At 40.3% G+C, this 26,217-nt stretch overlaps 1 protein-coding gene across 14 annotated transcripts in view; it reads left to right on the top strand.

Annotated features, from left to right (window-relative positions):
- Nucleotides 1–26,217, top strand: part of CHD2 (chromodomain helicase DNA binding protein 2) — a 137,436-nt gene that overhangs the window by 20,211 nt on the left and 91,008 nt on the right. For all 14 annotated transcript variants that reach the window (XM_045067161.1, XM_045067156.1, XM_045067162.1 and 11 more), the window contains 3 exons: nucleotides 19,135–19,366; nucleotides 23,068–23,154; nucleotides 24,878–24,939. In XM_045067161.1, the coding sequence (XP_044923096.1) occupies nucleotides 19,135–19,366; nucleotides 23,068–23,154; nucleotides 24,878–24,939 (381 nt within the window). The remainder of the gene's footprint in view (nucleotides 1–19,134; nucleotides 19,367–23,067; nucleotides 23,155–24,877; nucleotides 24,940–26,217) is intronic.

Below are 26,217 nucleotides of genomic sequence, written 5' to 3' on the forward strand. Positions count from 1 at the left end.
GTCCGCACCCTGCGGCGTGTATTCCTTTGCCCATGCCTGGGAACGGTGTTCCTCTCAGGAGCTGCTTCTACTTTCGGCGACAGTAAAAGGCGCTCATCGGAACCTTCAAATCGAAAACGTGCCAGTTTTTTACATCCCCCCCCCCCCGCTTTCCTTTCTCATATCCTAGCGGGTCTTTTTTTTTTTCCCCCCTTCTTCTGTTCAATGTGAAGAGATTAGTAAACTTAATCTTGTTCCCATTGACCGAAACCTTTTAGCTCAGAGGAGATACTTTTGTTTCAAGTGAGACGTCCTAACGGGTGTTAGGCTGTTACCCAATCATGGCTCATAAACAAAGGGAAGACTGTTTGAACTTGTCCCCGTGCATTTTTACTTGGTACCATACATTTTCTCAGTTGGCATTTGATGGAGGAAAACTCAGGTCAGTATGTGCAAAGTGATTTATTTCTAAAATTATGGGGATAAGTACAAAAGAGCGTAGGAGTTTTCACTTAACTCTAAATACTGTTAAAAAGTCAGAGTACAGTATTAAGCACCCATTACTATGCAAACAACTGTTAGACAACAGCTCCTTTTAAGTTGATAGCACCTGGCGAAGGAACTGTGACTCCCCAAAACTTGGTTGATAGTGGAATGAATTAACCTTCGGAAACCTCTCAAATCCCCGATTCTGGAAATTTTAGTTCAGTCTGGGTAAACCTATTAAAATGCTGTGGTTATGCTCATGGTCTGTCTTACTGGGAAACCCTTGGCGAGGATTTCTGGTTTAAAACAACAACAACAGCAAAAAAACCTAGTTTAGCAATTGATGATTTCATTATTCAGTCACAGATAATGAATTTAAGAAGGAAAGACTGTATTAACGTTTTCCTGCTGTACCCTGCCAAAAAGTACCCTCCTCTCCCCATGCGATTGGAGTATTGTAGCGGTAACAGCAGTGAGCTTTAGGTAGTTGGCCCTTTCAGAAGATTCTTACTGAATGGAATACGTTCACTTCAGGAGGGGTGTGGATTGTAGGTAGAGAGGTTTGTCTGGGCATCTCTTAAGTTTCTGAATAAAGCTTTAAAAAAGACAAAATTCACTGTAATGGTTGGTTTTGTATGTTCACTTAGTTTGGATTTTTCAGGAAGAATTCTTTGAAGAGTTTATGGAAACTTTAGGTGAAGCTGGATTTTCAGTTTGTGTTATAGACTTGTTCATCAGAGATTTTTAAATTACATGCTCAGGTATAAATTATATACAAAAGAATTAGCTGTAGAGGTAAATACTTGTAGAACTTGACCATTAACTGAGTTTCAAATTAAAGTGCATTTAAAGCAACAAAAAAAATTTTCTTTCTGTGTATTGAGATTGAATTCTGGTTAGTTGTTTTACATTTTTATTACTGCTAGATGCCTTTAAATTCCTAAAAACTAGGGTAAGAATTAAGCAACATTGTATTCATGTTCCAAGGTATAGATTACTCTGTTGAAGGCGTTTTAGCCCAAAATAGATACCATTACTACTTGAGTTAAAGTACATATTATGATAACAGTAATTTATGAACTGTTTGCGTGTCCCTTGGAGCCAGTGAACTTCTTAAAGAACCAGAGTAATTAGGCCTGTTCATTAAAACTTCAGTGCATTTTCCTTCTATGTGCAAATTGGCATGAAATGGCCAGAGAATGTTGATTTAACTTCTCTTTTCTTCGTTGGTTTTTAAAACCCAATTTCCAATTGATATTTGGCACCTTGGAAATTAACATCCGTAAAGATGAAGTCCTCACAGGAACATATGTTTGATAAAAGAATTTTGTGAAAGTTTTAGCAAGTTCCAGTTTGAGAGGTGAATCTGAAGCTTGGTTGACTTTTATCTGACAGCATCTGAAATTCACAGATTTTTGTTTTTTTGAGAGCCAGAGAGGGAGCAGGGGGAGGGGAGAGAATCTGAAGCAGGTTCCACACTTTGCACAAGACTGAGGTCATAACCCGATCGAAAGCAAGAGTCGGATGCTCAGCTGACTGAGTCCCCCAGGTGTCTCTCATAGATTCTGTAGTTGACCCCTCTCCCTTCCCTCCTACAGCATATCCCCAACAATTGTGATGTACTTCTTGAGGCCCCTGAGATTTCCAAACTCTTACCCTTTCTCCTACTTTATCCTATAAAATGTGGTAGTAAACTTGTTCCTGACAAAAAATTGAGTGACTGCTCTGTGTGACACCTAATAAATTTTTATCTGTTTATGGGCCTTTTTTTTTTTTTCCTTTTTTAAAAGGCCTTTTAGGTTCTTTCTGCAAACCTTAGAACTGGGCTTTTTTGAGGGGTGGTGGTTACATTAGCGAAGAAAGTTGTTCTTTTTTTTTTTTTAAATCTCCTAAGAATTATTGAGTATACAAATAAATTATGCTGGCCAGATTATGCTGGGAGATCCATAGCAGAATTGCTGTTGCTTTGGAGCTTTAGTGTTACTAATGTAAAGCCAGAAGGACAAATTTGACTCAGTTATCAGATACTATCAAATACCAAATACCATCAAATACCTAGACTTAAGGTCTGTTGTATGTTTAATTTGTAATCAGTAATTTAGAACAGTGTTGCAACATGTTGTTTATATGTCTGCTATGACCTTTTCCCCTAAACAGTTTAAACTTTAATTGGCATGGCAAGCCTGGGGACAGAGACCTTTCTAATAAGTTTGAATGCAGTTTAGGAGGTGGGGAATGAGCCTTTGCTTTGTGAAGTAAGTCATGGAGAACCTAAGTGTATGGAAGCCTTTCATGGTACATCTTGGAACAGTTCCTATTTAGTATTTCATTGTTAAGATACTTGGTTAGGGCCACCTTTTTTGGTTAGTTCAGAGGCATCGTTTGGATTATATTCCATACTGAAAAGTACTTTAAATTTTCTTTATTGGAGAGATCCTGTATTTTGGGGAAATGGTGCTGACAAGCCTTGGCTAAGGCATCATTCTAAGGATGGGTCCTGATATTATATTTTGGATTCCATCTAATGAATTATTTTGTTATCTGTGATGTGTGTAACTGTTAACTTCCGTACTTGGCAGGAGCTGTGTACCTAATACACACCAGTGCAGTGTTTACGTGGATACTGAAAAATTTTTTTCCCAGTATAGGCCCGTGAAGTACTCATTCTTGGACTTCAGGTTTCTTAAAAATGTGGATAATGATAATTTTCATTGGGTTAAGAAGTTATGTAATGCCTACGAAGTGCTTTATTAGCAAACAGCCTGTTATATTGAAAGTGCTCTTTAAATGTAAGGTGTGAGTAATATTTTACTTGAGTTTTTTTTTTTTTTTTAAAGATTTTATTTATTTATCAGAGGGGGGGGGTGGAGAGAGAGCACAGGCAGAGGCAGAGGGAGAAGCAGGCTCCCTGCCAAGCAAGGAGCCCGACGTGGGACTCGATCCCAGGACGCTGGGATCATGACCTGAGCTGAAGGCAGCTGCTTAACCAACTGAGCCACCCAGGCGTCCCGTTAAGTTTTATTTTACTTTCTTCCCCGTCTTGTACTACGTCCCTTGTTAAGAGCCAGATTTTCCCTGAGTGAGTTTGGTGTCTTGGCCTCCCTGCAGGAGATCATTTAGGCCTAATTTAGAACCCTTTCCCTCCAGCTGATACAGTTATATGTCTAAACCATTCTAAAATGATTTTAGAAGGCAAGTCCCCTTTTAGTTAGTTGAAACCTTGGGTGTGTTTTCAGTTAATCCTCTCCTAGAATTTCCTTCTGAGAAAACCTGCCTTTCAAAGGGAGTGTGTGATTCTTTCTGGACCAGAACAGCTTCTTGGGTGAGTCACAGCCCAACTCTTGGCAGTCACTCTCGAGTAAGGTACCTTTTACCCACCTTCTGGAGCAAGTGATTATTGCCCTGGTTTACCCGCTGCCTCATTTCCCCTCTCAAGCTGCGCAAGAGTGAATAATGAAGGCAAGGAGCAGTGCTGTTTGGGTGTAGATGTAACCGTGCTAATACTTACAGCCAATGTCCGGTTGTTTGTGGCCGGCTCTTAGTAATCCACCCTCACTAGGGCACTATATATTTGACTTAGCATATTGCAGACCCTGGAGGGCATCTTAAAAGTACTCCAGTCCAGAGGTATCTGGGTGGCTCAGCTGTTTAAGCATCTGCCATTGGCCAAGGTCTCTATCTTAGGGTCCTGGGATTTGGCCGTACAGGGGACTCTGCTCAATGGGGAGTCTGCTGCTGCTTCTCTGTGCCCTTTTATTTTCTCTCTCTCTCTTGCATGCCTGCACTCTCACTCTCAAACAAATAAATAAAATCTTCAAAGAATACTCCAGTCTAGCCTGGCTCCTTAGGATTGAGTTAATTTTCCAAAGCTCTCCATGCATTTTAAATGTGCATGTGTTTCTACATGTTTGCATGTGTTTTGAATCTTTTGACAGAGAGCACTCTTGGATTCTTTTTCTAATTCTTGATGTTGCTGTTGTGTGTCTCAGTGCCCCTTTAGGGCAGTTCTGCCAACACTTGCCTTTGGAGAGGTCTGGAAGCAGAAGTGTGTAGGGTGCTGTTACGGGTTGTTGTGTGCTTGACAGAAGAGGAACAGTTGCTGCATTAAGTGTAATGCCTGACTCAGCAATAGTGTGTGCTGATGGACTTTCTCGACCCCAAGATTTTTGCATTCTTGTCTTAAATGCTTTAAATTGTAGTGCTGTTACTTGCTGTAATTCTCCACTTGATGCTTCTTTTACCAGGTGATAGAGGTGACTTCTAAAGCAATGGATGTGGGCTCTGCTGTGGAACGGATATTTAGAGGGGTGCTTACTACACGTTGGTGGGCTGTGAATAGTCACCAGCATTAAAGAAAAATAGAATTTGATAATAAACCTCAGGGAATGGCATTTGTATGGCTTACTTCTAAGTTCAGCACACATAAGGCTGGTGATCTTTAATTTTGGATTTTATTATAAAGGAAAACAGCATGTGTTAAGAATTTTATGGGAAAGTACTGCAGTAGATGTATGCTTTTTTGTCTACTTGCTTTGACAGGCACTGTATTTTAAGGTGTTTTTGTTTGTTTGTTTTTTTAAAGATTTTATTTATTTATTTGACAGAGATCACAAGCAGGCAGAGAGGCAGGCAGAGAGAGAGGAGGAAGCAGGCCCCCCGCTGAGCAGAGAGCCCGATGCGGGGCTCGATCCCAGGACTCTGAGATCATGACCTGAGCCGAAGGCAGCAGCTTAACCCACTGAGCCACCCAGGCGCCCCTGTTTGTTTTTTTAAATGCGTATTTTGTTAAATGTTACTGTTAGTGTAGCAGAAATGCTAGTGACCTCCTCCTGGTTAGCGAGCTCCCGAGCTCCCCACGTTAGCTGCCATGGAGCTCTTCCTTTGAAAGCCTGTGGGTGGTCCTGAGTCCTGCTTAGCTTTCATACCCATCCCATTGTGTTCCTTCACTTGAGTTATATACATAACAAGGATGTGCAGATCCTTCACAAATTTGTTTATACTGGTTTCACTGGCAATTTTGCATTTCAGTAAGGTACCAAAGCAGTGGATGAGAGGATCGCGAAATATTTCAGTGAAAACTTAGTTGTTTGCTTTGGAAAGACACAATACATAAGGCCTTTTGTGGGCCTGGAACTTGTTAGAACGAGTCCTTTGTATGTGTTAATGTGGGGGATCCTCGCAAGCCTGTGAGGTAGGTGTGATCACTATCCCTGTTTTGCCAGTAGAAAACTGAGGCATTGTGGGGAGGGAGTAGATGGTAGAATTGGATTCAAACACTGGCAGTCTGGTTCCAGGGGTCATTTAAGCATCTTGTCAAAACTTGCCATCAAATTAGATGGCTAAGAGGAAACTGTACAGTAGGGTAAAATGGTAAAAATCTAGAATAATCCTGTGGGCGGTTTCTTTAAAAAACAAAACAAGACCAAAAACTGCTTTTAAAAAAACCTGAAAAAAAAAAACTGGAAAAAAAAAAAAACCCACCTCAAAAATCTCAATGCATTGTAGGGTTGATCGATCCCGGAAACTCAGTGCTGCTCTGTAAGTCATCGTTTTGCATAAAGAATTTCTAGTTAATATGTGGCTGCTGAAGTGATTCCCATGAGGGTGCTTGGGGACTCACGAGGAAAGAAGAGTAAATGGGAGGGGGATGTACTGGAAATCTCAGAAGAACTGTGTGTCCTTTTGTTGTCTGACTCCCATTGCCCCCCCCCCACACTAAGGATTTGGCAATGGATTATGAAGACTGGGCTTCTAATTTGTTTTGTTCTAAGCTGAGTTCTCATCTTTACTTCCCAAATAGCTCTTGTGTGAGAATCACTTGAGATTTTTTTTTTAAGGCCCCATATCTGCTTGGATTTTAGGGGTTATGCAGTGTGGCAGGGGAGATGATTGGTGTTGTCCAAGTGTCGCAGGTGGGTCTGCTGTGTAGCCAGGACTGGGGACAGTTCTGTAGACATGCTCTGAAAGGAAACAGCTCTTGATTGTGGTGGGTGTTAAATCTTGAGTGTCTTCAGTTCCAGTAGATGTTATTTGACATCCAAATAGAAACAGTGTATGGCTGGTTAAGTTGTTACTTTGAGGGAGGCGAGTGGCCAGTGATGGGTCAGATTATCCATTTCCCTTGTTTGATTTACCAAAAAAAATTGCCTTTGAATTTAGCTTTATAGAGGCATAGAAGTCTCCAGATTTACTTGCAAAGAGTCACTTTGAGTGCTTGTTAAATGTAAACGTATTCCCAGACTTTTCACCTGGAAATTTGAATTTCATCGGGGGTGGGAGGTTCCTGGGGAACCTGTATGTTGAACAACAATCATGGTTGCTTTTGTGAGGAGGCTGGTTTGGGAAATAAGGGCTAATTGGGAAAGGGGTTTGGGTCTCTGATCTGCCCCTGCCAAGATTTTATTTATTGACAGAGGGGGAGAGAGAAATCAAACAAAAGCAGGGGGAACAGCGGAGAGGAAGGGAGAAGCAGCCCCATGTGGGGCTTAATCCGCGACCCTGGGATCATGACCTGAAGCTGAACACAGACAGACACTTAACTGACTGAGCCACCCTGGCGCCCTCTGTTCTGCTTTTTAGCTGTAAGACCTAGGGCAGGAACCTCTGAGCTTGTTTCTTTTTTAAAAAAGGAGAAAGGGTAGAGTATGTGTCTCCTGGGGAAGTTAGAATTGAATAAAATAATGCTTCTGAAAGTAGTGGTTTCCTGTTGGGGACATCCCCCTCCCTGACTCCTGGCAGTGTCTGGAGATATTTCTCGTTGGGTCTGGGGTGCGTCTGCTTGGTGGAGCCTAGGGATGCTGCTAAACACCCTGTAACACATAAGGACAGCCTCTGGAGAATGAATTATCTGGCCCCAAATGTCAGTAATGCCACACTTTAGACACTGGTCTGAAATATTTAGCATAGCCCTTGGCACAGTGAATATGGGTTGTTACCAGGAAAGTTGGGAGTTGGGGTGCATGGGTTTCTCAGTTGGTTAAGTGTCTGCCTTTTGTCACAGGGTGCTGGGATCACGTCCTGCATCTTACTCGCTGCTCAGCGGGGAGCCTGCTTCTCCCTTGCTGTCTGCCATCCTCTCTGCCTACTTGTGCTCTCTCTCTGTCAAGTTAAATAAAATCTTAAAAAAAAAAAAAAAAAGTTGGTCTTGATCCTGGGACCACACTTAAGTTCTTTGACACTGGACAGAAGTCATTTACTGCTGAGGTTAGCATTTAGGCTTTTTAAACCTCCTTTGAACATTGGAATTGCTGCTGCCTTATGGAAGTCTAAAGATCATAGCCTAAAAGTAAGGAAAGAGTAGTTAAGACCCGGAGTGCTGAAAGGAGTTTGTGGCCAAACTAATCCATCTGCCCTGAGGGCTCTGAAATGGTTGTAAGTAAACCATATGAGATGGTGGGATATAGGAGGAGCTTCCCCCTACCTGCTTTCAGTACTTGGCGGCTTTGTTCTTACCCCTGTAGAAAACATGTCCTGTTCTTGTATGATCCTTAGTGCGTTGGCAGATCCAAATTGGGTAGCTATTTGTGAAATGGTTATCTGGTTTGTACCTCACCCAGGCTTCTTGCTCTAATTCATTTTTTCCTAGTGGTTTGTGTCTGTGAGTTTCATTTGTTTGATGCTTCCTGGGCTCCTTAGGACTACTCAGCCTTAACTGGTTATGGGGGAGCAGAGGTAGCATGATCAAGACAAGAGGACTTCTGGCTCCATTTGAGAATGTTAGAAGCATGCTTATTACAGTGGATGCTTTTCCCTTGTTTGCACTGAATTTCTGAATATGGGAGGTGCTGATGAGACTTCTCTTTTTAGTATTTGAAACTGTAAGCAGCATTTTTGGGGGCTTTTTTTTTTTCTTAATAGATTGACTTTTTTCTGAAAAGCGATGGTGTTACCAGTGTTTGAAGTAAATTCCAGAACTGTCAGACCCCAGGAAGGCCTGCTCCTGAATACTGATCAATTCTGAAATGTTAGAAATAGTCCTTTTTGAGAAATTCAGAAAAACTCAGAAAAATGCAAAGAATACAATTAAAAGCTCTATACAAATTACATATCACTAAAATTCTGTTTGCCCCTTCTCTTTAGTCACTTTCATGAACTCGGCATATGAAAACTGTTGGCATTTAAAAAACCATATAACGGGCGCCTGGGTGGCTCAGTGGCTTAAGCCGCTGCCTTCGGCTCAGGTCATGATCTCAGGGTCCTGGGATCAAGTCCCGCATCGGGCTCTCTGCTCAGCAGGGAGCCTGCTTCCTCCTCTCTCTTTCTCTGCCTGCCTCTCTGCCTACTTGTGATCTGTCTCTGTCAAATAAATAAATTAAATCTTTAAAAAAAAAAAAACAAAAAACCATGTAACATGGTTTGCACAGTGTTTTGTGTTTTAAAAATCTAATAGTTTTGAAATTGCCAGTGTTACAGATCTAATCCATTTCTAGTCTAACTTGTAGTTGATTGCATAGTATAAATCCACATTTTTTTCCTTTATTTTTTTGGTCTTTATGAGCAGAGCCATGAACACTTTTAATACTTTCCCCTCCTGCACAAATTTAATAATTCGTCAGGTTATATACCCACAGAATGAATTGCACCATTTCTATGGCTGTTTTGAGGTTTACTCAGAAATGGCAAGTTACTTTGCAAAGCCTCTGCCGATCCCTTTTCGGGTAACAGTATATGAGAACCCTCTTGCCTATTTTCTCTGCATCACTTAGTAGTAGCATACATTTTAATTTCTACAAAGCAGATGAATGTGAAATAATGTGTTGTAATAATACACTTCTCAAATCACTCCTAAGGTTTAATTTCCTTTTCATAAGTTTTTCTGTAGTTGGTGTCTCTGACCTCTCAGTTTTCTGTGGATTTTTCTTTGATCTGTAATTCTCCTCATATTATATTGAAATTTCTTTTCTGAATCTGTTACTTGTGTTTTCACCTTGTTTATAATGTGTGGCGTTTTCTACAGAATGGTAGGACTTGAATCAGAGGTGGAGGTCTTAACAAAGGCCTTAAATGTCATTCCATTTATTTAAGGAACTGGATCCAGTATTCTTTATCAATAAGAAACTCATGGTTTAATGATCTTTGCCTTTTCCTGCCTCCCAAAACACAGAAGTTGCTCTGCGTCATTTGTGGGTGGTTCAATGATCTGTTTAACTGAAGAATGTATGCAGGGCGGGCACAGCAGTGTGAATTCCATACTGTGGGGCAGCGGGATAGAATCCTGTGTATAGACACTAGAGCTAAGCCTCTGCTATAAAGGAGGATAATTTGTCTTAGAGGGTTTTTGTAAAGACTGAGAGGAAGATTTTTGCATATGCTTGATACCTAAGTGCTCCATAAATACTACCTATTAAATCATCGATGGAATTTAGTCTGGAGATAAGTTTTAAGGAATTTCAGTGTAGGTTGCGTGGTGGTTTTTACCAGATTTTGCTTTTACTGACAAAAAAAAACCCATCCTCTGCCAAGCAGTTCAGCCATTTTGTAAGTACCAGAAAAATAAACACTTACCCAAGTGCTGAAATGGCAGCTCCTGGGCCGAGGACCCACAGGCTGGCTTTTCTTTAAACTGAAGTGTTGCTCTGCTGACCTCTTGTGGCCATTGGGGGAAACAGCTATAAAAAATTGAAACGGGAACAATAGCTCTTACAATGCCGTTTGCTTTCGAAGCACAGTTGTAAAATAAATACACTTCATGCCATTTTTGTCAACTTCAGAAAGGGTTTTGAAGAGATACCAAATCCTTTTCTATCCACAATTGAAAAGAGGTGTTAAACTTTTTTTAAATAAGCATTTAATTTCTGTTGGAATCTAAAATTCCAGTTTGGGGGCCCCTGGGTGGCTCAGTTAGTTAAGCATCTGCCTTTGGCTCGGGTCATTATTTGGAGTCTCCGGATGGAGCCCTCATCAGATTCCCTGCGCTGCAGGGAGTCTGCTTCTCCTTCTGCCCCTCCTCACCCTGCTCATGCTATTTTTCTCTCTCTTTCTCAAATAAATAAAATCTTAAAAAAAAAATTCCAGTTTTGATGAGTCCCTTTCATTATTTTTGAATTGTATTTCTATGTAGTGATTGTTTACAAGACTTGTTTGCAAATTAGATTTTGAGTAATTTTAATATTCACGTATTTTTTCATAAGGATTCTGTATATGTGATGGATTCCTGAATATCCCATTTTTAATTGCTTTAGCACTACTAATGACTTTGTTAATCAGGTAATTTTATGACTTTCTTTGTTGAGGTAAAAGCTTAAATAAAGGACTCTTCCTCTCTCCCCCCACTAACTCAGTTTGACCCATTTACTTGAGTCTTGTGGATTTTCCACATCTCCTGGTCTAAGTTGGCATCACAAGCTGTAATTATTGATAATGATTTAGTATTATGATTAGGCATTAATAACAAATCTGGATAATATTTAATCCTATCATTTGAGGGAATAATCAGATTATCGGTGCTTTAAATGTGTAGGTATTTATAGTTTTTGTTTGTTTTTCAATATTCCTTTTTTTCCCCTTTTTAAACAAATACTGCTTTTCTTTTTCAGCATTTAGGAGCTTACCCTCATAGGAGAGAAGCATGCAAATTAGAGTTACACCTAAAAAAGTTAAGACTTTTTTCCATCGTATAGGAAGTATATTTACTTTTTCTAGTTTTATTGAGGAAATAATTGGCATATGTTACTATAATTTTAAGGCATACAGCGTGATTTAATTTTCATATACTCGAAATGATTACTGCAGTAACATCTATCACTCATACTGATACAGTAAAAAAAAATTTTTTTTTCTTCTTGTAGTGAAAACTTACAGGATTTAACTCTTTTAACTTTCCAATATATCCTACAGCAGTGTTGACTGTAGTCATCATGTTGTATGTTACTAGTACTAGTTACTAGTGACATACTAGTTTTATGTTATCTAGTACTTACCTGTCTTATAACTGGAAGTCTGTACCTTCTAAAAATACCTTCCTCCAGTTACTTGTTTATTTCTTTTTTTGGATTCCATGTGAGACCACACAGTATTTATTTTTTTACGTGAGACTGTACAGTATTTAGTATTTGTCTGTCTTAGTTGTTTACATGTGTTGGCTATTGTAAGGAATGCTGCCAATTTTTTGAGTATCCTCCATACTGTTTTCCATGGTGACTATACCAATTTACAGTCTTATTAGCAGTGGACAAGGGTTCCCTTTTGTCCACATCCTTGCCAACCCTTGTTTGATCTCTTGTCTTCTTGGTGATGGCCTTTCTAACAGGTGTGAGGTGATACCTCATTGTGGCTTTAATTTGCGTTTCCCTACTGACTAGTGATGTCGAGCATCTACTCGTAAACCTGTTGGTCTTTTGTATATCTTCGGAGAAATGTCTCTTGAGGTGCTTTGCACATTTTTTAAATTTAAAAAAATTTTTGAAAGATTTTATTTTTCAGAGAGCGCGAGCAAGCACAAGCTGCGAGCATAAGCAGCGGGCGGAGGGAGAAGCAGGCTCCCCGCTGAGCGAGCAGCCTGATGCAGGACTCCATGCCAGGACCCTGGAATCATGACCTGAACCATCCTGGCCTGGGTGTCTCAGTCGTTAAGTGTCTGTCTGTGGCTTGTGGGATCGAGCTCTGCATTGTGCTTCCTGCTCAGTGGAGAGCCTGCTTCTCCCTCTCCCACTCCCCCCGCTTGTGTTCTTCCTCTCACTGTGTCTCTCTCTGTCAAATAAATAAATAAAAATCTTTAAAATATTTATGTATTTATTTGAGAGAAAGAGAAAGTGTGCACCCATGTGCATGAGGGGAAGTGGACGGAAAGGGCTAAGCCGACTCCCCACTGAGTCGGGAGCCCCCCATGTGGGGCTCAATTCCAGGGCCCTGAGATCATGATCTGAGCTGAAGGCAGACACTTAGCCGACTTAGCCACCCACGTGCCCCATTAATTTGTTAATTTTTTTTTTCTAAAGATTTTATTTATTTGTCATAGACAGAGGGAGAGAGAGCGAGCGAGCACAGGCAGACAGAGAGGCAGGCAGAGGCAGAGGGAGAAGCAGGCTCTCCGCCGAGCAAGGAGCCCGATGTGGGACTCCATCCCAGGACCCTGGGATCATGACCTGAGCCGAAGGCAGCTGCTTAACCCACTGAGCCACCCAGGCGTCCCAATTTGTTAATTTTTAATGTATTTGTTTTTTGCCATTGAGTTGTTCTTTCTATATTTTGGATATTAACTCTTTATCTGATAAATGCTTTGCAAATTTTTTTTTACATTTTGTGGGTTGTCTTTTCACTTTGTTGGTGGGTTTTTTTTTTGGCTGTGCAGAAGGTTTTTAGTTTGATGTAGTCCCACTTGAGTTTTTGACTTTGTTGCTGGTACTTTATTTATATACTTATTTATTGTTGCTGGTACTTTAGATGGCATATCGAAAAAATCATTACCAACTACTGGCAAGGAGCATTATTTCTGTGTCTTCTGGGAATTTCATGGTTGCAGGTCATACATACAAGTTTTTAATCAATTTTGCCTTTATTTTTGTGAGTGGGATAGGATATGGGTCCAGTTAGATTGTTTAACCTGGGGTATCCAGCTATTCCAGCACATTTATTGAAGAAATAGTCTTTTCTCCATTGAGTTTTCTTGTCAAATATTAGTCGATTGTGTATGCTTGAGTTTATTTCTGGGCTCTGAGATCTGGTCCACTGTTTTTTGTTTGTTTGTTGTTTTTTGTTTGTTTTTTTCCTGTTTAAATGCCAGTACCATCCTGTTTTGATGCCTATAGCTTTATACTATAGGTTGAAAGTAGGAAGTGTGATGCCTCTACATTCTTGTTTCTCAAGATTATTTTGGCTCTTTGGAGGTTTTGCAGTTTCATACAAATTTTAAGATTGTTTTTTTTCCTTCTGAAAAAATAACGTTGAAATCTTAGTAGGCATTGTATTGAACCTATAGCTGACGTTTGGTAATAGTGACATTTTAACAATATTTTTCCCACTTAATGAACATGGGATACTTTTCCATTTGTGCTATTTTTTTTTTTTAAGTTTTTATTTTCAAGTAATCTCTGTATCCAGTGTGGGGCTCGAACTTAAAACCTTGAGAAAAGGAGTCACACGTTCCACCAGTTAAGCCTGCCAGACCCCCCCCACCATTTGTGTCATATTTTATTTTTTTCATTAACGTTTTGCAGTTTTCAGAGTAGTGATCTTTCACCTCAGTTAAATATTTTCGTAAGTATTTTATGTTGGTGATGCTGTTGTAAATGGGTTCAATTTCTTTGTTTCTTAGAAAATTTGTTTTTAGTGTATAGAAATACTGCTGATTTTTGTATGTTAATTTTGTATCCCGTAACTTTCCTGAATTCACTGATTGGATCTAACAGTGTTTTGGTTGAGCCTTTAGGATTTTCTCCATATGAAATCATGTCATCTGCAAATAGAGACAATTTTACTTCTTTTTCAGTTATGTTGATTTCCTTTTCTTGCCTGATTGCTGTAGCTAGGACTTACGTACTGTGTTGAATAGGAGAAGTAAGAGTGGGCACTCTTGTGCCTGATCTGATTGGAAAGGCTTTCAGCTTGTTCACCGTTGAGTATGACATTAGCTGTGGGAAGGCTTGCTTTCTTTCTTTTTAAAACACCTTTTTCCCCTGAATATTATTCTAAGTATATTATATTTAATAAGTCATTTATATTTAAAGTCCTATTTGACTTGGTTTAAAAAATAATTTAAGAAACAGTCTTTCACTCATATTCTTAGCTCATCTTGTGTAGGATTGGGGGTACTTCTATCCTTTGCCTTGCATTTGGTTCTTTTGTCTGGGTTTAATGTGAACCATTTTAACTGTTAAAAAGACTGATACTTACATAATGAACAATTGCCAACTCACCACTCAGCTTCAGTCATAAAACATCACCAGTGTCATTCTCTGATCACATCTGCCTTGCTCAACCCTAGAGGTAAGTACAGTTGTGAATTGGATGTTTATTTTTTTAGAGGTTTGATTTTCATTCTCCTTTTTTTTGATATTACACAAGTAGTTTATTGTATCCATTAGTAATACTTCAAATAACTTATCCAACAGAATAAACCACTGTTAACAGTTTTGTGATTAAAGTGTATCTGTGCACATAGATAGGTGTTGATGGCAAACATGGCTATTTTTTTATCCTGCAAAGCTATTTGTGTACACTGTTACATTTCTAGGGTCACTTTCCTACACAAACACAAGAATGCAGCTGCACAAGAAGGCATATACAAGGATATTTATAGCTTGTTGGTTACAATGAGCAATTTGGAAACCTAAATATTCTAGTCAGAGATACAGAAATGTAGAGTGTATCAAGGATTTTTGTAGCTTATTGGCTAAGAGAACTGTTTAAGAATATCCTCAATATCTCAGGAATAGGGGACGGATTAAATAAAATGTATCCATATTATGAGGCAGTTAAAGGGAGTGGGGTAGCCTACTTATACACGCCTCCATGTGGGTGCTGATGTGGGACATTTCCATCACATCTACAGTGATTACTGTTTTTCAGCACAAAAGGCTCACAGGATTTCCAGTTAACTGGGCCATTCTGGTTATCTTCAGCCTACTAATGCTGCTATTTCTGGCTTTTTGTTTCTTTAAGTTGAGAGTTGAATATTTTCTGTCTTGTTGGAATGTTTTGTATTTCATGGAACATCCTATGGTCTTGTGATGGTTTTAGTTGGTGGTGATTGTCAAAATGTGATTCTAGCCTTAATCTCTTGTCTGGAGATACTAAGCATTATAGTAAGTAAAAAAATATGGGGCGCCTGGGTGGCTCAGTGGGTTAAGCCTCTGGCTTTGGCTCAGGTCATGATCCCGGGGTCCTGGGATGAGCCCCATATTGGGCTCTGCTCAGCAGGGAGCCTGCTTCCTCCTCTCTCTCTGCCTGCCTCTCTGCCTACTTGTGATCTCTGTCTGTCAAATAAATAAAAAATCTTTAAAAAAAATTTTCAAAAGGATTTTAAAAAGATTGCATATTCTAGCGAAGTCAGGGAGTCCCCCTGTCTGTTGTCTTCTCTGGCGTACTGGTACAGGGAACATCATAGAAGACAGTTTTGCTCTCAAGTCTGTTGGGGAGGTTGACAAGTGACCAAGTTACTTGTATAGGAATGGGACACATGGTAGGCAAAGAGGCACAGATGTTAATATAATGAAGCCCAGCCCTTTGGTTGGGATGTGTGTCATTGCCCAAAGTGAGGAGAGCCAGCGGGGCATTGGTGGTGGGAGCTCACGCTGAAATGAGGCCGCCTGTTTGAGTTCCCAGGGGCATGAACTGCTGTGGCAGAGTATTACGGAATTACTTCGTAGGCACTGAGTTTAGGATTGGAGAGGACACAAGGAATGTTTTCCGAGAGAAGGGTAATAATACCCGAGGTATTATGTATTATAGTTGTATGTTGTTATATATATTACATTTTTATATATATTATGTATTAACATCTCTGGGATAAAATACTAGCGGTATCTGTCACCCGCAGAGATTGAGCAATCCTTGGGCTTCCTCTGTGTCCTACAAGTGGTTCAGTGAGGCTGGAGCAGTGGGGGTGAGGGGAAGGAGGGCTGAAGCCCTGAGTCTTGAGAACTTGAGGAGGGAGGCCAGGTTTCACAGGCACGTGGAGGGAGACTGGGGGTTCCCAGTGACCGCCTAGGCAGCTGGGGGAGGTGGGCAGCCAGCTCCTCATCCTCAGGCCTCTCTAAGCCTGCAGGCACTTTGGTATATAGATGCAGCCTCCAGGTACATTCCTAACACCCTTCCAAGTGTGTAGAAAGAGGTTTCTTTCTAAACTCCTCTTCAGGAAATTCTGGAACTGTCCCTGTGATCGAATGGTGGAGGCAAAGGTAATAAATTCTAACTATTGCCATAAACTGTGTGGTACTGGTTGACTCATGAGCACTAGCAGGGAAGAACTTTGGGTTAGAAGGGGAACCTGAGCTTAGATGTGAAATTCTGAAAATCCTACTAATGTTTGAGTAAGGTTTTGTCATTTATAGGGTCCTGCTGTCCTGCCTGCCATTCGGTGCTCTCATGACCTTGCCAAGGATGGCACAGGTTAAAAAGTGGCATGGCCGTGAGAGAGGAGCTAGGACAGAGACCCCAGCTGTGGATGCTGAAGCCTGTACTTTTAAATCTTTTTTTTTTTTTTAATAGATTTGATTTTTATTTATTTGACAGGCAGAGATCACAAGTAGGCAGAGAAGCAGGCAGAGAGAGAGGAGGAAGCAGGCTCCCCGCTGAGCAGAGCCAGGGATGGGGGCTCCATCCCGGACCCTGGGATCATGACCCAAGACGAAGGCAGAGGCTTTAACCCACTGAGCCACCCAGGCACCCCAAAGCCTGCACTTTTTACTACACTGTCCAGCCTTCCTCTTTGTTTTTTTTGCCTGATGACCACCTTGTGCTTGGTCACAGGTGGAGAGTAAGTGACTTAAAATACCTTAGTCAGCTGGATTGGGCAGCTTTTACTCTCCAAAGGGCCAAGGGGTCAGTCAGTATAATGAGGCCTTGGAAGTGTTGAGTCACCTGTTACAGGGATCTCTGACTGGTTTTGGACAAGGGACAAGGTTTATTTTCTGAGTTGCTAACATTTTAAAGTTTTGGACAGGGACAAGGTTTATTTTCTGAGTTGCTAACATTTTAAAGTAGAAGAATATGGGCATTAGAGCCAGACTTGAGTGTTGGGATCCCTGCTGTTTCAGGTTTCTCATCTTCTTCTTTCTTTTCTTTTTTAAGATTTATGTATTTACTTATTTGTCAGAGAGAGAGAAGGCATGGGCACTGCGCTGGGTTCACAAGCAGGGGGAGTGGCAGATGGGAAGAAACAGTCTTCCTGTTGATCGGGGAGCCCAATGTGGGACTTAATCCTGGGACCCCTGGGCTCATGAACTGAGCTGAAGGTGGACACTTAACCGACTGAGCCACCCAGGTGTCCCGCAGTTTTCTCATCTTTCACATGGGGATAGTAATTCCTAATAGGATTATTTTGGGTAATAAGCAAGGTAATATATATACATATACATATATATATATATATATATATATATATATATATAGTCCTTTAAGTAACGCTGAGTACCTATTAGAGGATTAAGCAGTTAATATGTGGTTTCCCCTTCCTTTCTCCCCTCCCCAAGCTAGACTCCCCTGCCCCCCCAACCCCATTCTCATCGATTGCTCCCTCATCTAAACTAAAAGGCTTCAGGGCTGTAATGTGCTTGTGTGGATCACTTTGGATTTTGGGTATCAGTCCCAGTTCCCGTGTCCTGCCCCTGTCCATTCTGTGGACGTGTTTGTCAAGTGATAGGCCCTCATTGCTAGTTGGGAAGATACAGTGGTGGTAAATTCGGAGCCTTCTTTACCCTCTTGGGCTTCATGCCGTGGGAACTCAAGAACCCTTTTGTTAAGTTACCATGAACCCTGGGTTCTGGGTTGCTAATGCGCTTCCCCTCCTGTGCTCCAGCTCTGAGCAGAAGAGTTGGACGGCCCAGGTGTTTTTGTGGAGTCGATCCAGTTTCGGTCTTTCCCTTTAAAGTAACTTCACTGATACCGATGTGCCCCTGAATTGCTTTTACTCTACGGGGAGGGTATATTGATTGTTCAACTCCCGGAAGATGATACCCCATCTTCCCATAGCCTTGTGGTGCTTCTGTTTTGTGGCTTCGGCTGTCATCTGCCTACCTAGGTTGCTTTTTCCTGAGGGGTGTTTGGAAGGATGAAGGAGTGGGATGTGTGGTAGCCCATAGTGGTCTTTTTTGGATTAGGCGTTCACGTCCCACTAGGAATGCTCTTTTTTAGTTTTTTCTGTTGATTGTACCAGGGCCAGAACTCATTGCCAGAGATTGCAAGGCAGGACATCTGGTTGGGGGTAATGTGTATGTGTTTTCATACAGCTCTCCAGATGAGTTTGATTTGCACCTGTGGTTGAGAACCAGTGATTGGATAATTGAACCAGGTTGTGTTCTTACTCTTGGGGTAACGTTGCTTACCCCAGTAACGTTGCTTTGCTTTTTTTTGTTCTGCGTTGGGTTTTTCCTTTGTGTGGGTGGGGGGTTTGTCTTAGGGAGAGAGTGATACTGAACAAATGAGACTTAGTGGATCCAGACTGGTTGACCTTCGTGTGTCACCTTGGGAGACTTGCTATTCTATTTCTGAGCTTTTGTTTTTCCTCATCTGATTGAAGGAGAAGATAATATCCCTCTTTGGAGTTTTTTTTTTTTTTTTTAAGATTTTATTTACTTATTTGACAGAGAGAGATCACAAGTAGGCAGAGAGAGAGGAGGAAGCAAGCTCCCTGCTGAGCAGAGAGCCCGATGCGGGACTCGATCCCAGGACTCTGAGATCACGACCCGAGCCAAAGGCAGCGGCTTAACCCACTGAGCCACCCAGGCGCCCCCCTCTTTGGAGTTTTATAAAAGAACTAACCTATACAAATTAAGTGGTAAATGGCATGATCTAAGCACTCAGGAAATTGTAGATACTAGGGAGGTTGGGAATGATAATAATGACATTATTTGCAGTATAAAAATACAAATCCGAATTTGAAGATTTTGATTTTGTATTACCAGAATCAATACTCTGCTTTCATTTTACCGCTTCTTAAAAAAACAGATTCTACAAAAACAGATTTATGTGCAGTTCTTACATCTTAATTTTTTTCTTTTTTTTTCAATTAAGTCACTCAGCATCTGAAGAAGCTTCCGGTTCAGACTCAGGAAGCCAGTCGGAGAGTGAGCAGGGCAGTGATCCAGGAAGTGGCCATGGCAGTGAGTCAAATAGCAGTTCTGAGTCTTCAGAGAGCCAGTCGGAATCTGAAAGTGAGTCGGCGGGTTCCAAATCCCAGCCAGTCCTTCCAGAAGCCAAAGAGAAGCCAGCCTCTAAGAAGGAACGGATAGCGGATGTGAAGAAGGTATCTACTTTGCTATACAGAGAAAGTGTGCTGTGAGCTAGGACCAGCTAGCAGACCTCTATTTCCCATGGAAAACTTATGAGTTAATCTGGATAATAATAATAATAATAAAACTTATGAGTTAAACTGTAGCTACCTTTTGTAATCATCTATTGCCTGTGGATATAAACAGGGACTGCTTTCTGTTCTGTTTGATTTAGTAGACACGGGGCCATAAGGAAAATAATTACATGAACCGTCAAATTACAAAGCAAAAAGGCACATTTTTATAATTTTGTTTTTTAAAGAGTGAGCAAGCTAGTTGGGGGAAGGGGCAAAGGGTGAGGGGGAAAGAGAGAATCTTCCGAGGGGTCCATCCCCAGCATGGAGCCGGACACAGGGCTTGATTTCACGACTCTGAGATCATGACCTGAGGTGAAATCAAGAATCGAATGCTTAACCAGCTGAGGCACCCAGGCACGCCTATAGTTTTGGTTTTTAACATTTAAAAAGGTAATAGCCAATACTGAACAATACTAGAGAGAATTACGGACAGATGATTATGGAATGTAGTTGTAAAGCTTAGTGATTGATGATAACAGTTCAAGAATAAGGATAGTTTTTTCGTATCTGAAGCATGGAAGAGAAATACTTCTCATAGGAAAAAAAGTTAATCTGCATCTAGGCAATGTAAGTATTATGAACTTAGAAGAGTCTTCTAGCAAAGAGTGCAAACAAGCCAAAATTCTAAGTGCATAGTGTGGTCTCATTGAGGCACAAACTTTGAAGTGCATTCTTTTTAGGGAAAAATTAATGAGTTGGCCTAATTACAAGAATGCAGCCAATCTTTTAAAATTCCATTTTGAGACAGTTGTATTTGAATCACTGAAAATAGAAAAGAATATTCTTTTAGATTAAGAATAAAATGCCCTAGTGAAATAAAAAGCTTTGTGCTGAGTTGGTTTTTATTCTTCTAAGATAGAAATCTAAGCACATATTTTTGTAGTAGTACAAGCAATTTAAAATATGGGTTCTACAGAATAGCTTCAACAGATGTGCTGTGAGGGATGGGAAAAGAAAGCCGTCCTTGCTACTTTGTTAACAGAGGAGTGACTTTCAGACCCTCAGCTACTCTACCTGCTCGTTGTGTGGGCGGACCTTTCACAAGAGGGAATATATGTAGAAACACCTATTAGAGGCTTTGCTCTGAGTATCCCTAAACTCAGACTTACTGCCCAGGCTTGCAGCGGAAGGCTTTTCTCTGTGATCTTCAGAGTGTAGTGTCAGAGCCTGCTTTCCTCTCCATCTAGATCAGGTGCTCTTTTCAGAACACCAACACACAATTTGGAGGGAAGTATAATGGGTTGAAAAAGTCTGGGTATGACTTTCATCTGTGCAGTGGAGATTTCTTGACTTGCGGAGTAAAGGAAACCATATTACTTAACATAGTGCTTAAAACGTCACTGAGATCATGTTGATCAGGATTCACAGTGGTTAAGTTTTAAGACCTTATATATTTAACCTTATATAAAAAAATGAAGGGAACTAAGAAGGGAAATCATGGCTAAGACTGAATTTCATAATGGAAGTACAGCTTCAGACAGAAATATTAAAATATACTTCCAGAGTTAAGGTGATTAATTCCAAGAAGTTAAATAGTAAGGTTAATGCGTGGATGTGTGTTCTAACCAGTTAGAATGATTGGATTTTGACTTTAAGGATATTATTCTAAAATGAGAACTTCTGAGGAAAGCTCTTTGTTTTCTGTATACAGAGAACAATGTCCCTTTACATCGTAGTTTTTTTACTGAAGGGTTGAATTAGATATTGTGGCCATCAAAAGGACAGAGATGAACTCAGGATGATATTAGTATGTGTACATTATGGTATAATACAGTCCTAGGATTTGAGCCTGGATTCCTAGTATTTTAAAATGATAAAACTAATCAGTGGTCTTTTCAGTGATTTAGCAGTCCGAGTTTATAAAAGCTTCTTAAATACCTGTGCTGAGTAAAGAAATTTCACAGCTCTAACACAGTTCCAAAAAGGGGTCAGGGTTGAGGTAGAGGTTGGGGTTGGCATGGCTAGGTAAACCTTTTTGTCGCCTTTCTTTCTCTTTCAGATTTGTTCAGTGTTCTGCTGCCTCTGTCACCTAGATTTCTTGCCACTTGGTTATTCCTAACTCTGGTTGGGCACTTTGTCTTCTCAGCTCTGAGATTATTTCAAGGCCGTTATGGATTTGTCACCTTTATAAACTGAGAACACTGGAGTCCATGATAAAATTGATTTCTTGTTCTAAAATGCCTTTTCCTAGAACATCTTCCTTGTTTTCTTTGGAGGCCTTGGTTTCTTCAGCTTACTTGGCATTTTTTTTTTTAAAGGCACTTTGGTAATATCCTCCCTTGCCTTAATAACATTCTGTTTTTTTCTGAGTCGTCTTTCATCAGTTTTGTCTTTTTTGGGGTCCACTTTCCACGCACTTCATGAGTCTCAGCCAGGGGCTTCTGTGGCCTCACTTTCTAAATATTTTCATGAGATTTGCTGTTACCTGTATTTTGACAACAAACCCACATTTCTAATCTTGGCTCTCAGGCATTTCTTCTACATGTTTATTGACATCTTCATTTCAGTGTTCCCACAATCCATCCAAATTCATTTTGCCTCTGTGTAACTGATTTCATTAGAAGAACGCCATGATATACTTGGTAATAATTATCTGTGGGAAGGAGACCGAGGTGGGGGTTATAGACACTCAGAGGTTTTGTGGGGCCTTCTACATTTTTTCTATAGATTTGTTGATTTGAATATTTTATAAGATGATGTTGGTATATTGTGGGGGGGAAAAACTGTCTCTCCAACTAAGCTCTCCTACTTATCTATTTTCAGTAAAAAAAGGTGGTTTTATGAAGGCACGGGAACAGGACCCATAGACAGAAAGAGCTGTCTACTTATTTTGAGATTTTGTTTTATTCAAGTAATCTGTACAAGCAACATGGGGCTTGAACTTAGAACCATGAGATCAAGAGTTGCATGTGACTGAGCCAGCCAGGTGTTCCTACTTTTTTCTTTTTCTTTTTTTTTTTTTTTAATTACTAGTGAAGATTGTTACTAAAAATCAAGTCCCCAAAACCAGGCAAAGGCTAATTACTGTTGAAGAATAAAGTAGAATGATCCAGAGAAAGATTGGCAGTGGTGCTCATTTCTGGAACTTCTAGCTAAGTGTCAGAAATGCCCAATATACGTGCTTTTGGCATGTTGTGTAAGCATCCTGAGGAATTTAAAGAAATAGACAAATGTTCTGATTCTTACTTAATTAGAATTGTCGGGGACTTGCTTGTTTTTTGAGCTCCCAGATAGGTCAGTGTGCAGTCACACCTGAAACTGGACTGCATTAGGGACTTAAAATTCATCAGTAAAAACTTTGTCTTCAGTGGAAGCCTTGCTGTATTACTCAAGTGTAAGTTTATATTTTAATGACCAGTAATCAGCGTACCATGTAGTTTGAGAGCCATTCAGTAAAGAAGAGGCATTGTTAAACTTCACCATGTTCAGGATAATACAGGTAGTACTTTATTATCTCTAAACAAAGCTAACACAAAACAACCCTTTTGATATTTAGTTACTTACATTTTTTTTTAGATGGAGATACATGTCTCAGTAATGAAAATAGTAAATGGGGGATCAAGAAAAAAGGATTCACACGTGGTCTATTAATTTTACAGATGTGGGAAGAATATCCTGATGTTTATGGGGTTAGGAGGTCAAACCGAAGCAGACAAGAACCATCACGATTTAATATTAAGGAGGAGGTAAGAAAAAGAAATGCTTTAAGAGGATACATTTAAATTCCTTATCTTACCTCATCCTTTTCAACTCTGGTGTGTATGTATGTTCCCATTAACGTGAGCCTTATGCCTGAGAATTAAGTGACTCTGTTGCAAGCTTTCTCAACCTAGAACTGCAGGGAAAACCACAGGTGTCTTTTAAAGAAAAGAAATTTACCAGGAAGATTGTGTCACAATGAATGTTTTAGTAGAGTGTTAGAGTATATTATACAGTATTGGCTTCACATGTTTATTTTCATTTTTTTTAAATGTTTCTGGATTTCAAGTGAAATTGATGATTGCAAGAAGTTTATCTTTTAAAATAACCTAGTTTGTAAATCTCCTAAATTTTGTTAAATGAGTCACTAGCTTGGTAAATGTAATAATGGACATAGTTTCAGATTTATTTTCTGAGAAAGGAAGGAGAGTTTGTGTAACCTAAGTAATGTGTTTTAACTAATTCTTGAAATTTGCTTTCTGTTTTTAGTGTGCAGTATAAAACACTTCACACATATAACTCTGATCTAATTGTGAGAGATTGAATGGATTGGTGATTTTTAAAAATTGATATTATGTACTGGGTTCTTTTGTTTCCATAGCATCAGACTTTTCTCACCTTTTTCAGTTTGTGTGGTATTTTTGTCCGTTCTTACCTCTATATTGGGTTTATAGACCACATTCTGAAGAGATGCTCTTTTACGTCTCCGTGAAATGGCCCCTTTCTGCATTCTTAGGAGGACTTTGCTATTCTTAACTATGTAACATCCTTCTGATGAAGGTGAACTGTTAATATCCAGAGGTTAGTGAGTTGGGGGGTAGAATTTGGTAAATGTACTTTACAGATCTAATTGACTATAATATCCACATTGCCTTCATGGTGTTTTATTTTGAATGACCTCTGAGTGGTTTGCCTTAGCTTTCTTTATCCTCGGTGTCTAGGCCTAGGTTCCTGAGCCATGTTAGTTACAACCAGTCCCATTGTTGAGTCACTCTTGTCCTCTTTTGTATATAAATTAACACATTCTCTGTAGGGCATAAGACTAACAGCAGTAGGAATATTTGCCAGTTTCCCTAAGTTTGGGGGGAAAGAGCTGTTTAGATGTTTTTGACTGTGTAAACTTTCCTTGGCCTAGTGCTGTCAGGCCAGACAGCAGAGCACTCTCAGCTCGTGATTGAACATGTTCTTTAATGAGTCTGAAATGGAATAGATCAGTAGGTCAGCACCTTTAATGGCACACTAAATGTGGCATTTTCACATGATATTCGAGATCTGCAGTATCCAGTATGGTTGCCACTAACATGTGGCTTTTAAAATTTGTATTAAAGTCCAGTTAAAGGAAGGATTCTGTTCCTTAGCTGCACTACGTACATTTCAGGGGCTCAGCAGTCCCCTGTGGCTGCTGGCTACTAGATTGGATCCTGCAGATACAGAACATTTCCATCATCACAGAGAATTTTATTGGGCTGTGCCCTTGTAGAAGTTAAGCCGAGAGAAATATTTCCTGGTGTTAGAGGTAACTCCATTATAACAGACAGATTAATTCAAAGGAAAAGAAGAGTGAGCGCCCACCAAACATAGGGTTCTTTTGTCTGAAAGCTCATGTTGAATGATGTTATGATGGAGCAGATTGTTGAATCAGGGGTTCGTGTTGTCCCTGAGAACTGTGAATTAAAGTCTGTGATCATTTCTCCCCCTCACACACTGAAGGCAAGTAGCGGGTCTGAGAGTGGGAGCCCAAAAAGAAGAGGCCAGAGGCAGCTGAAGAAACAGTAAGTCTTTCATGGGTCATGTACTTCACACAGGGGTTTAGAGCACGTCTACTTCTGTGGGGCTGCCTTTGTCATGTGGTAGTCCACTCCGGGTCCCAGAGTCTGCTGCGGCTCCTGCTGTCTTGGGCCACTGTCTCCTCTGTCCTGCTGCCTCAGCAGCCCTTGAGGCCCAGAGACCCCACCTTGTGTGTGTCCCATGTGTGCTGGGCTACGGCTTACCCCACCTGGTGAGCCCGTTAGCCCCATTGTGGTTTTCTTTAAAATGTGCACAAATTCTATTGTGATTGAACAAGGAACAAATGTAGATTTGCTCTTTTTCCCATTTCATGTGGTTCTGACTGGACACCCAATGTAGTATGAAATTTCTCACTGTTGTTACTATGTAATTTTAATACTGCAGTTCACAAGGCAGAAAATTTTAATTCTTGGGCTTATGTGAAATTCCTTTAGAACATAGATTATATATTTATTATTTTTAAAATTTAAAAACTCTACTTAAGGTGAAAAATTATTTTTATTTATATTTTTTAGAATTTAAAAATCATCCTTGGAGGGGGTCTGGATCTCTGATAGTCTGAACTCTACAGCCCGTCTCCTCAGGGGCTGCATTTGAAAATGTAGATACTGAAATCCTGGCAGACAAATTCAGGGGTTTCTCATGGTAAATAGTTGTCCATGGTGCCTATTAAAATAGAACCCCAGTTACATATATTTTCTGTCCTAAAATATTAGTACTCCTTAATAAATTTTTGGCCTAAGGAGTTTGAATTTTTTAAACCCATTTTCTCATTTTCCAAAATAGAGTAATACTTGTTCTGCCAACCTAACAGGGTTGTTGGAAACTATGCTAGGGAAAGTCAAGTATTTAGTATTGCCCTCCCCAGAGCACATCCAATTTTCATTTGTGTTTTAAATATTTAATTAGAGTTGGAGGAGAAACTGTAGGCAGGCCTGTACTTCTTGGCATCTTAAAAGGCTTTTGTTCTACTACCATGTTCTAAGTCCCATGGCCTGCTTGAGAAGCTGTTCTGATCTAATGGCCTTTGGGAGCCTTTGGGAAGCCCATGCACGTGGTCTTTATTCCACCATCTGGCTACGTTCTGCTGGTCTCTTGACTGGTATCTACATGATGCTGTGCTTGGAAACCTCCATAGCCTACTTTAAGGGCCTTCTCTGTGTGTGCAGAAGCCCACTGGCCCGTGTACTTACTTTCCTCCAGTCATCCTAAGAGTTCTTGAAAGTTGACAGCCCTCAGTGGCCTTCCTTCTCCTGAGTAGA

Source organism: Mustela putorius, unplaced genomic scaffold (assembly GCF_011764305.1).
Source record: "Mustela putorius furo isolate JIRA1106 unplaced genomic scaffold, ASM1176430v1.1 tig00003875_pilon_pilon_pilon, whole genome shotgun sequence".
Classification (NCBI taxonomy): domain Eukaryota; kingdom Metazoa; phylum Chordata; class Mammalia; order Carnivora; family Mustelidae; genus Mustela; species Mustela putorius.